Raw genomic sequence first — 17,415 nt, forward strand, 5'->3', positions numbered from 1 at the left:
ATGAAGGCACTAGTTTGTTAGGTGGGAGAGAAGAGGAGTTGAGCAGGTTTCAAAATCAGCAGGCATGTCTCTGGGCGGATAAGACAAGGAATACATTTATGAATACGGAGGATGTAATGTGTGTGTTAGTTGTAGCGGACATAGCCAATCGGTGAGAGAATCTCCTTTTTAACATGGAATGTCCGTGGCCTTAATAACACTATCAAAGCACGGAAGGTCCTTTCATATATACAATGTCATAGCCCCAACATAGTTATATTGCAAGAAACTCATGCACAGGGAACGATCAACAGGCGGTTTGCGCCCGGCTGAGACAATCGAAGGGGATAAACTGACTATTCAACGCAAGCTAGGGGGATACTCCCTATGATACATCTCACATTATGCTTCCAGGAGGTTAAGCGCAGCATTGATCCTCAGGGCCAATATGTTATTCTGTGGGGGAGGATCTCTGGTGTGAATGTGGCATTGGTCAACAATTATGGCCCTAATATCAATGACCCTGAATTCTATGGAAGTGTACTGGAGGTCTTATTGGGGCAGCAACACCGTCCCGATCATTTGGGGTCAGAGGGCGGGGGGGATTTCAATACCATACTAGACTGTTTACTACATAGGTGTGGCTGAGGGGGTAATTGATCTCCATGACCTCAGGTGCCCTAAGAGGGGTTAGAAGGGACTTGCGGGAGGTAGTGACAGTTTTACGGCACCTCGAAAATGGCTATGGCACCTAACAGGACTGATCACTTCTGGGACAGATCAATCGGAACCTGCTGAAGTTAAGGGAGCTGGTGGACAGAGAAGTCTGCTTCATGGCCCAACCTGTCCAGGCACAGCGGTACGGGGAAGCTGATAGACCAGAACGATTCCTAGCTCGAGTAGTCCGAGGTGAAAAGGGAACACAATACATTACTGGTATCAAAACACAGGCAGGTACAATGCTTACTACACCTGAAGAGATCAATGATGAATTCAGCAGTACTATGAGGCCATATACGCGAACACAGATGCATGTGCAGATGAGGACTTAACCCAATATCTAGAGGGCATAGCGCTCCCCGGGCTCCCTGACGAAGCACAGTTGGTATTAAATCAACCAGTGAATCTTGAGGAAATTGCCGCAGCAATTATGGTACTAGCATCCCGGAAGGCCCCTGCGCCGGATGGCATAGGTATCGAATTGTATAAAGGAATGCGACAGATACTGGTGCCCAAGTTATTACAGGTACGGGAGGAATCCCTATGGACTGGCCGACTGCCGTCCATATTATCTGAGGCTGTAATCACTGTTTTGTTAAAACCAAGTAGACCAGTGGCTAACATGGCCTCATACAGACCATTATCGCTCATCAATACGGACACCAAGATTTTCGCCAAGGTCCTATGAACACGCTTACTTACTTCCATACATGTCAATGCTGGTCCATCCGGACCAGTCCGGGTTCATTCCAGAACAATCTAAAGCATTGAACTTGCGCAGGCTTTTCTGTGTTATGTCCCAGATAGATCCGGGCACAGAGGCAGTCGTTGCCTCGCTGGACGTAGAAAAGGCTTTCAACTCAGTCTCCTGGAAGTTCCTCTTTGCTGTCCTGCGTTGCATGCGACTCGGGAACCCCTTCATAGAGTTTGTTTGGTTGCTATATGCAGAGACATCCGCTAGAGTGCACACGAATGATATGCTGTCATCTGCTTTTAAACTGGAACGGTGAACGAGGCAAGGATGCCCATTCTCCCCATTGTTGTTTGCCTTAACAATTGAACCCTTAGCTCGCAGGATGTGAGATAGTCAAGGACACAGGGGTATCCATATAGCTGCCCCCTATCCCTCCCCTCAGTTTACGTCTCTATACATGGACGACATGCTGTTATATGTCTGCAATCCGGAACAGAATTTAGCACCTATGATGGAGGAGGTACATAGCTTCATGCACTTCTCTGGGTATCGTATAAATGAAGGGAAATCCGAATTGTTCCCCCTAACTGATGCCACAGCCATCCTGAATTGCCTTGCTGGGTGTCGGTGGGTTCCACATGGATTCAAGTACTTGGGTGTGGTGGTATTGCGCTCGCAGCGAGCATTGGTCGCCGATAATCACGAGATATACCTCGAAGCACTAGCGGTTAAGCTACGACTGTGGTCAAAGATCCCAATGTCTCTTTATGGGAGGCTTTCACTGCTTAAGATGGTGGTAGTCCCTAAATTGTTGTATTATTTCGGTAACATCCCCATATGGCCTGGACAAAGTTTTTTCAACAATCTTCGATCCCTGGTCACCGGATATGTGTGGGGTGTAGGGCCACCACGAATGAAGTGGGAGTGCTTGGTAGAACCGTATGAATGGGTATGGCCTAGCGGCACCGGATTTTGAATTGTATTGCATTGTTTTGCAGGCACAATATGCCGGGCACTGGTATGTGGTTGATCCGGCCCAGATACATTGTGACCTTGAGTTCCACACTGCTTCGCTAACAAACTTGAAGTCGGTGATCTTTTGACCCAGTTCGTACCACGGTGAAGACATGGGCAAGACTGTTCAAGAGGATGGATGTGTCGACCCCATACTGCGGGGTTGTCCCGCCGTGGAACTGGCCTGGGCTCCCCCCAGCGTATGACGTGGGTATCAAGAACGGGTGGGACCCAGGGTGTATTGGGGGGAATAACGCTGGGTGATTTGTTTCCAAATGGGCTCTTTGTATCCCTGGAGGATTTAGCTGCCAAATTGGGGAATAACCCGATTAGAAGCCTACCATATTATAGGATGTGGGCCGCGGCTCGGCTCTGCTGCCCATCTTTCCCTCAAGAACCCAATACGTGCAAGCCATTTGAAATGCTAGTGAGAGGTGGGAGCTCCAAAAGGCTTGTCTCTAGACTGTAGAAAGCTGCCCAGACTGCTCAGAAATCCACTAACACGGCCAGAGGGAAATGGGAGAAAGACTTGAACATAGCTGTACAAGATGACAGGTGGGCACGATGGTGTCGCTTGACGAAGGAGGTCTTGCTAAACGTAAAATTTAGGCAGATACAATTCAAGATATTGAACCATTTACATTACACCCCGGCTCAAATTTCTAAGTTTGCCCGGAATGAAGCTAGTGAATGCATGAAGTGTGGTAGTTTGGAAGCAAACTCCTTCCATATGTCCTGCAGATGTCCTGCGATCGCACAATTCTGGCAGGAAATAGCGGGAATACTGTATGACATTACTGAAATACCCCCGACACGCTCCCCTCCAAAGTATTTCCTGGGGGACATAGGAAAGGTCAATGTGAAGATAGGCAGATTCTTTAATTTAGCTTGTGTGATTGCTAAGAAGTGTATCCTAAAATATTGGAAATCGAGAAAGGCCCCCAGGGCGTTTGAGTGCCTCAGAGCACTCACCTACGCTAACAAAAGGGGGAGGGCTACATTTCAACGGTTGTACCTTGCAGGTCGGCCAAAAGACATGTGGGGTCCCTTTCAGGCTTATCTCTTGCGAATGCATGGGGGAGATGAACAACTGAATAGGCCCGGGATGCAGGAATGGTCTGGATGTTTCGTGTTGGACGCTCTGAGGATATTTTATGTATCTGACGACTCGCTGTGCCTCAGTGTTTGTGATTTTGCACCTCCAAGTCGCACTCTGTATATGACTTGTCATGATGTAACATGCTTGCTGGTATTTTAAATAAAGGTTTAACAAAAAAAAGAAAGGAGCGATAGAGAGAGTTTTGGTTTTGTGAATATTGACCAACCCAGGTCAGGAGAACCTGCTGCGTCTTTTAGAATACATCCCAGGAGATGGGAAAACTAGGAACTGTTAGAACTGCCTGGCATGGCCATTGTATTGGCCAAAAGGGAAACTGAGTTTTGTTTTGTTTGAACTACTTGAACAGGCCAGGGCTGGAGAAGACTTTCAGTACTCTTTGGTGGGGGTCAGAAAACCAGCCACTGCTAATTTACCTAAAGCGGGAATTAATTCTGTCCTAAGCTAAAGCTCATATTGTCATTTTCTTTTTATAGTGGTAGGGCAGATGTTAGGACAGCGGAGGTTCAGAGAGTTTCTTTAAAAGACGCTCTGACGTGTACCCATTTGTTATTTTGTACAGTAGGGAACTCATCTTAGAAGTAGGGTTTAGAAGAGGCATTATTTTTTTTGTTTTGTTTCTAACTCCTGCCAATGGCCACTTCTTGAATGAGCCTGGTGATGTATTCCCTTTAGTGCCTTTTATTTCATCTAGGTGGCACCATAACGTCTACTCTTATAGTGGTTAATGGTAATTCTTTGCGTACTTCATTCTTGTTCCCCAAATCTCTTATGCTGAAAAGATTGTTTGTTGGGCTTTTACATAAGCAAGCCACGTAGGTAAATGACAATGCTCAGTGTTCTGCCTTTTACAGTTTTCTTGTCTGATCCTTGGGGAGCCCTAAGTTGTTAGATTACCTGTTCCAAAAAAAAGGCACATTGGAACTCTTCTTTTAGTGGATGTTCTGGGAGGTAAGCCGAAGGGGTGGAAAATAGCTCTTTCTAAACAAATTGTCTCCTGATGTGTTTGTGCCAATATTATGAAATGCAACTACTTTGGCCTTGTTTGGAAGCTTAGCAGTGTTGTATGCCAATGTGAAGCAGCCTACATGGCTTCTGTTCACACACAAGGTAGAACATCTCCATCTTAAGTACCAACTTTGTTTTTCATTGTGGTAATGCTTTGGTTGTCCTTCAAAGTTTAGGTATCTGAGAAGAAGTAACCTTTAGAAGAATGTGTTATTTACATTCAGTCATTTTTTTTCTGGTGGATATTTGTGTAACGCTCACCTGATTCCCACGGAGGCGCAGGTCTGGCTTCGAGTGCTGATGCTTCTTCAATGGTGAAGCGCAGGACTCTGAAGATGGACAGGAAGGGCCCCTCTACTCTGGTTTCTCTGGCTCGCAGGAATATTCCCCTGTGCGTGAAAAGGGAGTATTACCTACTGACTGAGTTATGCTCAAGCCTCCCACTCTCTTCCAACCCTCCACGATACCCTTCCACGATTCCCCGTGAAGTCTCACCTTAGGGTCAGGAAGGATGAGCTCTCCATCCTGCTTCTGATGCAGGGGCGCGTTGAAACCCAGTTACTTCACTGGATTGAGGATTGATGGGAGTTCAGGTAAGCTTGACTATTCAGGTAAGCTTGACTATTCAGGTAAAAGTTCTGCTGCAAGTTCAAAAGTCCAAGCTTAATAATAATGTTCATTGTCTTGTTGCAGCAAGCGCTAATGCTTATGTCTTTTTCCCCTTAGGGGCCGGGGTTCGGAATGCCGGAGATATGGCGCCGACCCGAAGTGAAACGTGCAGTTCCAGTAAATGACAGGTAAGTTCTGGATGAGCGCTCGGGTAATGTCTTTGCATTCGCTCATTCAATGTCTTTGTCTTTTTCCCCATAGGGGCCGGGGTCCGGAAAATGCCTGGAAGCGGCAAGACCCGAAATGAAATGGGAATGACCCAACAGGTAAATCTTAGAAGGAAACTGAGCTTTTCCTATTCCTTTCCTCACCTTGTTCTTGTCTTTTTCTCTCTATGCTCTGGAAAGTGGCTGTGGATCCGGATGATCGCTGCTGAAGATGGAGGCGTCCAGGATAGGTGAGTGAAATGCAGCACTGCAGCGATCGTAGCGAAATGCTTTTAAAAATGATGTCTTCCTTTTCAGGATCGTCGGTGTGATGTCTCCGTGGTGCTGATTTAGCAGGTAAGGTCTTTGTCTCCCTTTGCAGGTGACCCAGGATACTGACCGGCGTGGCTGAGGTCCAGATGCAGGAGCTGACACGGTGAGCGTCCAGCTGCGAGGAGCAGAACAACGCGAAGCGTGAGTTGCTGATCGGGTGTGGTTTAAATAGCTTTGGAAGAAGTTCCAAGTGTGTATCCTTCCACCGATCAGGTATGTATCCTTCCCTGACCACACCCGGGTGGAAAGTAGTCCCACAGGTAAAGTAGTTCCATTCAGGCCTCAAGAGGGCCTGGATGTAGCAGCATGGTCTGCATCAGGTAAGTGCACATTAAAACACTTGAACACATGTCTAGCTTTATGAGCCTGGCGCCTAAGGCGCCAGGACAGGGGTCCAACATGAGCCTGGCGCCTAAGGCGCCAGGACTGCGTCCAAAGGGCCCCAGCTTGGGCCCGCTGGCACTCCCCTGGGGGAAATGATGCCTGCCTCTGGGGTTGCTGGGTCGGACCTGGCTCCTTGGAGGTAGGCATCATGACAATTTGATCTTCTAGACAATCACATTCGCTCCCACATTCCCCTCTTTTGATAAGGTGCTGATTACCGGTAATCTTAATTAATCAGTCCTTCTCGGCACAGTGATTAAATCCCTGAAGACCATCCACTTTCCCACCAGAAATTCTTTTAAAAATCAATAATGTTTTACATCTTTTCTTCCCATTTGCCCCCAGGGAATGTATGCAGATATTTATGCTCCTGTTAACAGCAGGGAAGATCTGAAAACACTGAGTCAGAGAGATTATAATTATTGTGATAAGGGAGGAGGAGTAAGACTAAGAGTTATGAAAATTACTGGTAATTAATATAGGCATTGCCCCCAACTATCATGTCTGGTCCTAATCACTTGTAAGTGTGTCCAATTCATGATGAATATTCCATAATCTGCTATGTTAATATCTTTATGCTTCTCTCCAAAATGTTACATTATTTCTCTGCCAGTTGCATTATAGTGCCTGGTGTCCTAACTGCTCTGTGTCTTGTCAATTGTTTAGGAAGCCTGTACGATCCGAGGGATCGGGAAAAAGATGGCTGAGAAGATTGAAGAAATCTTGGAGAGTGGGCATCTCCGTAAAATAGATCACATTGATGAGAGTGTGGGAGTGATGGAAATATTTTCGAACATATGGGGAGCTGGAGTAAAGACGGCGCAGATGTGGTACCAGCAGGTATGTTTTGGCCATCTCACTCATACCTGGTTAGTTCAATTGTTTTCTTTGTCTGTGCTAGTTCCTTTCTTTCCTGGATTAATGTTGCTCCTATTAAAAATAAAAAAATAAAATGAAACTACATCTTTTTCCTAATTGAAAAGTTGTTTATTTTTCATTATTTTACAACAGACATTTTATGTCATGTTTTCATGCATTTGTAGGTTGCAAGAGCAGTCTGCACTGCTTATCTTTTTGGTGATAGGCAGTTCATGTTCCGGCAGGTTCATGTCAGATGATAAAAACTATTGCTTATGGTCTTATACTGTGTCTTTGGAGTGTACAATTTTGGTATGTTTTTGTATACATCTGTTGACAACCAATCTCTGAAAAAGGCCCATTGTTACCTATTGGAGAGGACTGATAGATTTAGGGGCCCAAAAGATGCTTCCTGCTCTGCGATGATGCCCCTTGAGGTGGCACATGGGATATCCCAGAGTCTGTACCAATCCTCAGCCTGGGTCGTTGTCAGGGCATCACAGCCCGAATGTCATTCATATAGGTGGTCATTGAATGTTTTCATTGGGTGAACAAGCACTTCCTTGCCTCCGAGGTCTAAAGTGGCATTAGGATCATGATCAGCCCAACAGGCAGCACACATACTGCAGCATTAATCAGAAGGAGCTATGTACTGTTTTCTTTGCACTATCACACAAGCAAGATTGCAAGCCACTTCAGTGCTCATGGAGATGGTTACAACTACTCCTCACACGAGCAGCAAGAGTACCTGCAAACCGCCATTCACTATACAATCCATTAGTAAGAAACCACAAGCTCAGAGTGGAGACGGCATGCAGAGCTGCGTCCGCCAGATGAACTTCCGCCAGATGAACTTCCACGTGACAAGAAGAAGGCAGACCATAGTTTTAAACCATCAGTCTGTGTTCAAAGAAGCAATTTAGTATTTAAACCAAGCACACATGAGGGCTCCGACCAAGGAACAAGCAATATGGGTAGGTGGCAGGAGAAAAAGAATCCTCAACAATCATGTAGCATTCTAGGTGATGGCCAGGGATATAAAAGGAGGCAGAACCAAACAAACTTTGATGGAGTGAGGAGGGCAGTCAAGAGGGATGGTGGCAATCAAGAAAGAGAGATTGAGAGAGAGAGAGAGAGAGAGAGAGAGAGAGAGAGAGAGAGAAAAAAATAAAACACACAGGAGAAGCAACAGCCTACTGATAGCTAATTTCCTGACACAACTCAAATGGCAAGGTTAAAAGGCTACTATGAGTCTGCTGCAAACTATGTCTCAGAAGCTGGCAGAGACCATGAAACTGCTGATTAACTACTTAGGAATTTACTACAAATGCTGGCAGGTGTGTGAGACCCAAAGCAGAAGTAAACGCCTATAGAGGGCTTAAGCCAAGGAGGCCAGCGCCTTGCTTAATGGGTGATAATACCTTCAGTCTAACAAGGATACTGCTGGGAGGGTGAAATGCTTGCTGGGAAATCATCTGTTAAGGCAAGAGGGAATAATACATCCTTGATTATGGTAGACATTTGCTGCATCTACCTTCTGGTGCATGGAAAGGTGATCTGTGGTCAGATGGTGGGATGGCAATATCTGAGCCAGAAGCCAACCAGAGAGGTAAGTGGAGCGCTAGAACTCTTGAATTCTATATGGTTAGGGAATTTGCATTTGGATAATAGATTCTGTTTAGCCATACAGAATTCGGACTCAGTCATTGGTTCCTGTTCCTGGCACTTTGTGTCCCAGTTTTTCTTCTTCAGTAGAGTCGAAACCAGTAGGCATTTGTCACAAAATGCACAGAAGCAAGTCCCCAGAAGGCAGTTTCACTCTCTGGGTGCTGCCCATCAGTAAAAGTGTGCCATGGTATCACCCAATAGCCTTAACCATAGCATCAATGCAGAGAAGATGACTCTGTGATGAATCACTGGATGTTGCCATTTCTCCCTGAGGGGGAGCACTTTTCCATGAGGCCAGGGAGGTGAGGCCACTGCCTGATGGTCCACAAGGGGGTGGTATAATGCGGGAGGATCTCACGGAGAGGGTTCCATGTGATATTTTCACCGCAAAAATATCGCGATGCAAAAATATCGCCATATTTTTGCGGCGAAAATAACACATGGACCCTGCGGGGGACTCCCCCGCAACCTCCGCATCATTTTTCTATGTGCCGGGGACACGCCCGCAACACCAGCACCTAATATTTCCGCCACCAAAAATATTGCCTATGGCCGTTCCATATGTACGGCGATATTTTTGCTGGCGAAAATATTACCTGATACCATGGAGAGGGAGTCTCCCTCCCCCTAGCACCCTTAAGGAGGATGGCGACCATCTAGGGTATAGCTCTTATGAGAACATCAGCCATCCACACACTCTAGCCTCTCCTTCGGCTAACCTCTTTGTAGACAGTAAACCTATGTACTGTTATAAGGCAGACTACCTCCCATTTCTGGAAAGTACTGAGACAAAGAAGAATATCAAGAATTCTGTAACGAGGTTCGAAATGGGAACAATGAAGAGCAATACCAAGTAGGAACTTATGTGGAGCGGGATTTCCCCTACGCCATAAAAACCAAAGCAGTTCCTATCATGGAGACACAGCTAACAAGGACGAGAGACTGTGAAGCCTGGGAAGAACAAAGACACAGAGAAGGCCAAAATGGAACTGAGAGCAGTTTGTTCCTGGAGTCAAGAGGACAACAAGGCTCCTTTGCCCAACGGCGTCCAGGCGGTAATGGCAGGCAGGCAGATGGTGACGCAAATGTAAGAGGCAGCATCCATACCGTCCGTCCAAGTGCTGGGCAGGAGATCCATGCGGTGAAGGCAACGAGACACGCAGATACCTGCACAGCATAAAGAGTAGAAGAGGGACCCCAGGAAGAACTGGCTGTGCATCCCGCGAACAGACAAGGTAACAGGAGAGGCGCAAGGACCAAAAGGGGCTGGAAGGTACAGAGGGCAAAAACCCTGTACAGGTATAACGAGAAGGACTACACTCCTCATGTCAGTACTTGACAAGCGAGGCAGCCAAGGGGACATAAAGAGAAGGGGACAGAAACAAGGGTCGGGGACCCAAACCAAGGGAGTGATACGAGTCATCTTCCTCGTGGCAGTACTTGGCAGGGAAGTGAACTAAGTGGGCGCAATCAAACAAGAGAAGCCATGGTCGCAGACCCTCCTAAACACTCAGTTGGGTATTGTAGGTCTGAAACTTAATGAAGAGAAGCTACCCTCGGCCTCCTCCTCTCCTTCCCTCATCTCTGATTGTCTGTCTGCCATCCATGAGTGGTGTGCCGCCAATGACCTCTGCCTTAATGCCAGTAAGACTGAGATTCTACTCATCGGCGCACCCGCTCCCTCCTTCCCTGCAGCTCTCTGGCCGGCCTCTCTTGGCACTCTTCCTGCTCCCACCTGCACAGCAAAAAACCTCAGAGTCATCTTCGACTCCACACTCTCATTCTCTCCTCACATCTCTGACATCTTTAAGAAGTCACACTACCAGCTGCACCTCCTCAGAGGTATACTTACTTTCCTCTCCTTCCCCCAGAAGCTCACTGTCTCCAGAGCCCCAGTTCTTTCTAAGCTGGACTATTGTAACAGCCTCTATCTAAATCTGCTTGCCTCTACTCTCCACCCTCTGCAACTGATCAAGAACAGAACTGCAAGACTTGTCCTTGGCCTCAAGCCCAGGGATCGTATCTCTCCAGGATTGAAATCTCTTCACTGGCTCCCAGTGGCTATGAAGATTAAGTTCAAAACCCTCTGTATTGTCCACAAGACCTTCTGGGTCTTGGGGCCGCAATACGTTCAACTATCTCTTCTTAAATATCGTCCTTCTCAAGCTCTCCGCTCATCTGCTTCCAACTCCCTCAGGGTCAGTCGCTTCTCCAAGCAACGAGTTGGGGTAGATCTCTCTCTTCGGCCGGGGCCTCCCTCTGGAACAGCCTTCCTGCCTCCCTGAAACTTGAGGAGAACCATCTCTGGTTCCGGAAGCACCTCAAAACCTTCCTCTTTGCCTCTGCTTTCTTTCTCCCTCTCCCCTGCTAAAGTCCTGGCTGAATCTGCACTGGTTACCTGGCCACCCTTCTGACTCTCGGGCCGAGGCCCCACCAGTTGTCCACCTGCACTGCCTCCCTGGCAACCCCTACATTGGGGACTGTTTTCTGTATCCCTACTGTCCTCCTACTAGCACTTATGTCTGCACTTCCCTGCACTTGCCACCAGTGGCCTTTTCATTTATCTATTTTTATTCTATCCCATGTACTGCACTTTCCCCTCTCCCTTCCCCACGCACTTTTCCCATTCCCCCTCCCCATGCACTTGCGCGATCTGAATGATACCTGGCCTAGTAGGATCGTTGTTCTGTCTTCCCTTTGTTCCCCCTCCGTTGCCTCGTCACACTTGTGTATAGGCGAGTTATGAATGCCATATCATATCATATCATATGAAGAGAAGACAAAGGGAAGGGAGTCATTCCCCCTGGTTGTAAGAGATTGTTTTGTGATTACCAGGAGATGAGTCATTCTCCTGGTGACTCGGACTGGGAGAAAGGTCCAGAACGTTGTGACCTGGGGAAGTTAGTCATTCCCCCAGGCTATGTGGGACTGGACATCAGGAGAAAGGAGGCATTCTCGTCGCCCACAAAGAAAACCATTGTGTGGAACCTTGATCATAACCCAGGAGAAGGGAGGCATTCTCCTGGGACCGTAACAGTACTGCTTTATTCTTTAGTTTATAGTGTAAGGGACAGAAGTAAGGCTTTCTTGACACAGGACTGTGGACACTTTTATTTTAACAGACATCCTGACGGACACCTTAGATCTTTAGTTGAGGCAGTTAAGCCCGTTTTAGGAATAGGGAAAGATGGGTTTTCGCTTGCTTTATTATTTAATAAAAGTCTTTAGCTCCAAACATCCCAACTTTTGTGTCAGAGTCCTTTTTTGTACCCTTACAAATCTGAGGCAAAGCCTCCCAGTGGGAGGGGGGCAATGCAAGAACTAAGACTAGAGTTAAGATGACAGGCAATGCAACCACGTGGACTTCTGTGCCAGTGAGGACCCCAGCAATGCCTCGTTTGGACAGGCGGTGAGAGCATGGTAGGCCACATTCCAATTAAAACTGCAATCAACCGACTCCATAACACCTGGTGAAAATGTCAGTCCTCTACCAAACAGGGAGCCCTTTCAAAACAGGAGACAGTTACGCTTTGGGCAGTCCCTCACTTATGTGACATTGCAATCCTCCCCTACAATTGGGGCAGTGGTTGGACAGCATAACATGGATATCACTCTACAGGCACTAAGGTTTATACCTACAAATTATATCTATTTCTCATACCCCTACACCCTGTGACTTGGAACGAAGTTTCGAGATAAATTACTAGGTAATTTAGAAATTAAAAACAGTCGCTGCAGTGGCCAGTGATGAGGACAAACCTCACCCAACAGCCAAAGGGTTATCAAGTAATGAATGTCATTGTCGATCTACGGCAGTGCATGGAAAGCAAGTTTGAATCATTAGGAACTGAAGTGACGTTACTTTGACAAGACCTGTTCTTCGTCTGTCAGGTTCACATACGTGGAAGATTGAGTGTTGGGAGCAGAAGGTACATTGGCCAAGCTAAAGATGCAGGTGGAAGAATTCATGACTCGCACTCGTCAACTGGAGGTTAGCGTTAAGGTGGAAATACCAGAAAATGAAGAGCGCACCTAAGCAGAGACTTTCTACAAGCATGGATTCATAAAGTGATTCCCTTGGCACTGCCATCGGATTGATTGAGCCTACAGAATATTGGTGCATCTACTGCTTCAAGGTGCCCCCCAGGCTCCATAATGAGGGAAGCTTTCCTGAATAAGGTCTGACAGATGGGCTCCGTACAATTCATCAGCAGGATGTATTCCTGGTCCACAGCAAGATGTCCAAAGGTTCAGGAGGTCATTGAGGGATGTCAAAAGGAAGTTGAGAAAGATGGGCTAACTCTGTAGCTTATTGAAAGTTTTGGATGGAGTGGAGATGTCACTTTTTGGAATCGCCTCAGGGTGCTGTGAGAAACCTTGGGCTATACTCACATTTAAGCCCAGAGAGTCCTCTATTCAGGTGGCCAGGGAAGGGCCCTCGCTTTTGGATTCCAATCCTGGGGATGGACGAGCGAGGGAGGATCACCTGGGTAAGGGAGTCCAGGGTTGTTCTCGGGGAATACCCTGGGAGAGACGTGGTATTCGGCGGGGCAGTATAGCAGGAGGAGAAAGTCTTGGACGCTTTCATGGGATATTGTCATCCAGACCCCGTTTTACCACCTGACTTTCCCTCAAAAGGAAAGAAGAGACAGAAACCCTGATCTAAATATAAACTGAATGATACAATGAATGGGACACTGCTCAACTGTGGAGTAGACATTGATCTTTTGAGGGAAAACCCTCTAAGGGTAAAGTCTATCTTGGAAATGGCAGACTGGATCAACACCTGTGAAGCCAGACCTATCGCCCCCAAACGTTTAGATGGTGGATGGAAAAAAAGGGTCTGAATGATCCACCTTCATATCTTTACATATTTCCCTCTGCGTTCTTTAGTGACCTCCTTCCTCGTTGCCGCCTGAATATCATACATCATACCTACGCGTGAAGTTCATTTAAAATGACACCAGGGTGGGGTTGTGAATAACATCTGTCGCTTCTGTGAGAAGGTTGACCAGACGGAATCTTTGTTCCACATTGCTATGGAATCTGAGGCACTCCAGGTGGAAAGAGCACAGTTTATGTAAAGTTATCTGGAGCGATGTTTGTCCCTAGAGGACTATTCGAGTTGGTTGCTAATAGGACAAAAAATAGGGAGAATCTTGGCATTGCTTAAATTCATAGACTCATTGATTGTCGTGAACTCTAAAGGATTTGGAGGTCAGGTTAATTAATGGAAACCTTTTGCTTTGGATTTGAGCTTTTGCGACTAAGACATGATATCTTTTGTGCTGTTTTATGATTTCCTATCTGTTGGAATTGTTTAACTGTTAAAGGTTTCTTTTGCTATTACTATGTTTTTAGTTTGAAACCAATAACACTTAAAAAATAAAAATAAAAAAAGTAAACTGAACCTTTTCCCAAACCATGACGTTAACCTTTCCTCTCTTTTATCAAAACCTAGAAGATATTTTGTAACCCAACTTCCTCCTTCCTGGTTACCTCCCTCCAATAAGACTCTAGGACTTGGGAAACAGGAACAAGCCCCCATTCATTACCATTACCCAAATACGCCCAATCAGGGAAAAGATCAAACAGGACAGAAATAGGCCTTTTATATTAATATCCATCAATCTCCTACCCTTCTATGGGAATATTATCAGGACCCACACTTCTACAACAGAACAGCAAGGATAGGAAATAGTATACCAAAAGGGGAAGCCATTCCATTCTATAAAAACAAGGCTAGAAGATTCCCCCACCCCCCCAATCTCCCATGTCGATTCCCTGATAAATTCTCAGGAAAACCATCTAACTCACAACCACTTTGTAACCCTGCCCTTTCTCATCATATTCCAAACCCCCCTCCCTCAGTCGTTATAGGGTAACTCAACACCCCTTCCATCTCTCCCTCCCCATTTCCAACAAATACTGAGACGGACAGGAGGCTGCTAAGAGCAATAAAGATTACCCATAGGAATAACATGGGGAAAGTAAGGGCAACCTACTTTAGAGAAAACCACTGCCCCACTAATAGGCAGAGTCAGACAATGATAGGTAACCATTCACACCTGACTCCATTGTGTGTTCAGCTGTAAAAGATGTGGTCAGTCACAGAGACACAAATGAGCTGGGGATGCAGTCCAGACCAGTGGAGCCCAGGATTAGATAGAAGCAGGAGCTGCAGGCAGGAAGAAGACTGTGTGCAGAGACGCTGGCCTGGTGTGTGTGGGCTGCAGCTTGGCAAGGGAGCCGTGCCTCCAGGGAGCCTGAGAAACACTGCCTGCATTCCGCAGGCTAGGTCAAGCAAAGTGCTTGTTCCCTTGGGACCATTGCCTACCCCAAGGGTGACTGAGGGGCAGGTAATGAGACCCTGACCTCAACCCTGCATTACAAAAAAGGTGTGTGAGATCCTCAATGGGCAAACGTGGTTCGGGTCAGAATAGGAACAACAAATATAACCACAATGCAAAACAACGTAATGTGTTGTATCTATTCTAATTCATTGATAGATAAATAGAGTGCTAAAGAAGTCACAGAGAATATCTCCTGTGTTTCTCAATCCTACATTTTAAAATGTATTTTGTGTTATTCACATTGGTGTGGTGGTATACATTGCCAACGAAAAACATGTTATTGCAAGGTTTAAATTATAAGACAAATATGGAATCAAAACAATAAAGAGAAAAATGATATTAAACATCACACAATATACTCACATAAACAACATAATCATGTAAAATAAAGAAGTATATAACCATGAATCCAATTCTGAGGAAATATACAAAAGAGCATACAGTGATTGTTGTTTTACTTTAGGGTGTATTCTGCATTACCCTAGGCTCCTGTAAATGATTCAGCAGTCTTAATATTTGGAAATCTTCATCCAGGGTACATTTATCATTACCCTGAATGTTGAGACATGATCAGTCAATGGTCATGTCTAACAGAGCTGCCTACGTGAATGATTCTAATCAGATGTTTGACAGTGCCCCTAAACATCTCATGGGCATTGATACACGTTTCGGCGTGGCGTGGATGATGGCATCTTTCAACGCCTTCCTCAGGGCAGGAAGAAGGACCCTAGTGGGTGCAGTAGAAGAGGGGAAAAAGAATGAGGGGTTTTGTGAAACACTGGTGAGGAGATATCCTAAGATTATGATTGCAACTAGCCCTTAATTTGTCAAAATACCACTGTTACACTTACCCTGTGTCTTGTGCAGGGATGTGGTGTGGTATGGCCACAATTGTGGATACCTCACGGCGGTGTAGGGAGAAGACCCTTCCTTCTAGGTCCCCTGTGGTTCGGGACTGCTGGCAACCGGGAGTGGAGACCCAATCTACACATTAGAAAAGGGAGGCCCTTAATTTAAAAAGCAAAGGTCTCAAGAACCCATGTAGAAAACTACTAGTAGAAAACCTAAAGTTAGTGTAGGGCTCACACATATATCTGGGAAAACGAAGGTACTTTTCAGAGTCCTGTTGCACACATTCGGCAGGCGGCAGTCAATGGCGCTTCTCTGGTTTCAAAACAATTGAATTGAGACCCTCTGGTTGGTGGTAACCCCTAGAGTCAAGTGGAAATGGTATAGCCGGATTAGTGCTTTGGAAATACTGAATTTTGTCAAGGCAATATCTCGTAAAGGGGATAAGACAGGCAAAAAAGTGCTCCTCTTGTATGTAGTCTGAGCTACATCTGTCACGTGTGAGAAATGTCACGTGTGAGAAATCACGTTACAAAATACAGTTTTGTACCTGTAAAATTCTAGTCTGTCTGTGCGTGTGGGTGGTCGAAGTGGCAAGCAGACTCTTAATTGAAGTGGAGGGATACAATTCTATGGTTGGTCGCAGTCTGTATCTTGGAGACTGGTTTCTGTGTGTAACGGCTCCAGCCGTGTATAGGGATTAAAAAGCTAAAAAAACGAAACATGCAGAGAATTACCTTTTCAATTATACGTCTCCTCGCTAGACGATCCACGTGCAGGACCGGGTGTGCCTGCTGTTATAGTGCCCGAATAGCATAGCGTTGCCATGGATACTTAGGAACTTTTATCTAAGCGTTGGAGGCCGCAAAGTGTAGCATATGGCATGGTGGCTACATTGCCATGGTGTTTTACTTTCGTTTTTGGGAACAACCAATGTGGACGTGCAGGTGCGAGTCTGTGCTCACACTGTCCTGGTTATTGTTGTTACGTGGCCTGGGTGACTGGCTAGAATAGTTGTCATCAAACGGGCTGTTGAGTGAGAGTTGACACCAGTAATAAGATTTAACAGATATTTATTAAGTCTATAACAGCAGGCAGCAGACGCACCTGCAGGGTGCAGATGCAACATTCAACTGACCTATTCAAAAGATTCATGTTCTAAAAGAAACACATACAGCACACGAATCAAAGAATGCATATACATCACAATGAACTGTGAGTGGAACGGAACCCCTACTCACTTGGTTTTAACTATGAACATAACACACCTCCCTCCTTTCATGCAAAGGGATAAACATTGATATAATTACTCAAGATAAGTCTTTGAAACGATTGGGTATTTTCTTTACTCTTTTGTTTGGTGCTTCAATGCTGGAGTATGTGTTTCTGAACTTTCCTTGTCTGATTGTGATTCTCCCTCTCCCTGTTCATCATTGATCTCACAATCCATATTGTCTTCAACCAAGATTTCACCGTCAGGATCGATTGTGCTTTTGACCAATCTGGATTTTGACCAGCATTCACCACCCTCAAGTATGACAACACTTCCACGTATGGCTATAATCTTTTTTGGACCTAGAAACTTACTTTCCGTGCATTTCACTCCAAAGCGTGGATTTTTTA

At 45.9% G+C, this 17,415-nt stretch overlaps 1 protein-coding gene across 6 annotated transcripts in view; it reads left to right on the forward strand.

The window, feature by feature from the left end:
* Nucleotides 1–17,415, forward strand: part of POLL (DNA polymerase lambda) — an 810,864-nt gene that overhangs the window by 478,339 nt on the left and 315,110 nt on the right. For all 6 annotated transcript variants that reach the window (XM_069611635.1, XM_069611636.1, XM_069611632.1 and 3 more), the window contains exon 6: nucleotides 6,731–6,904. In XM_069611635.1, coding sequence (XP_069467736.1) covers nucleotides 6,731–6,904 — 174 coding nt within the window. The remainder of the gene's footprint in view (nucleotides 1–6,730; nucleotides 6,905–17,415) is intronic.

This window comes from Ambystoma mexicanum, chromosome 8 (genome assembly GCF_040938575.1).
Source record: "Ambystoma mexicanum isolate Mex_15411 chromosome 8, UKY_AmexF1_1, whole genome shotgun sequence".
NCBI classification, from domain to species: Eukaryota; Metazoa; Chordata; class Amphibia; order Caudata; family Ambystomatidae; genus Ambystoma; species Ambystoma mexicanum.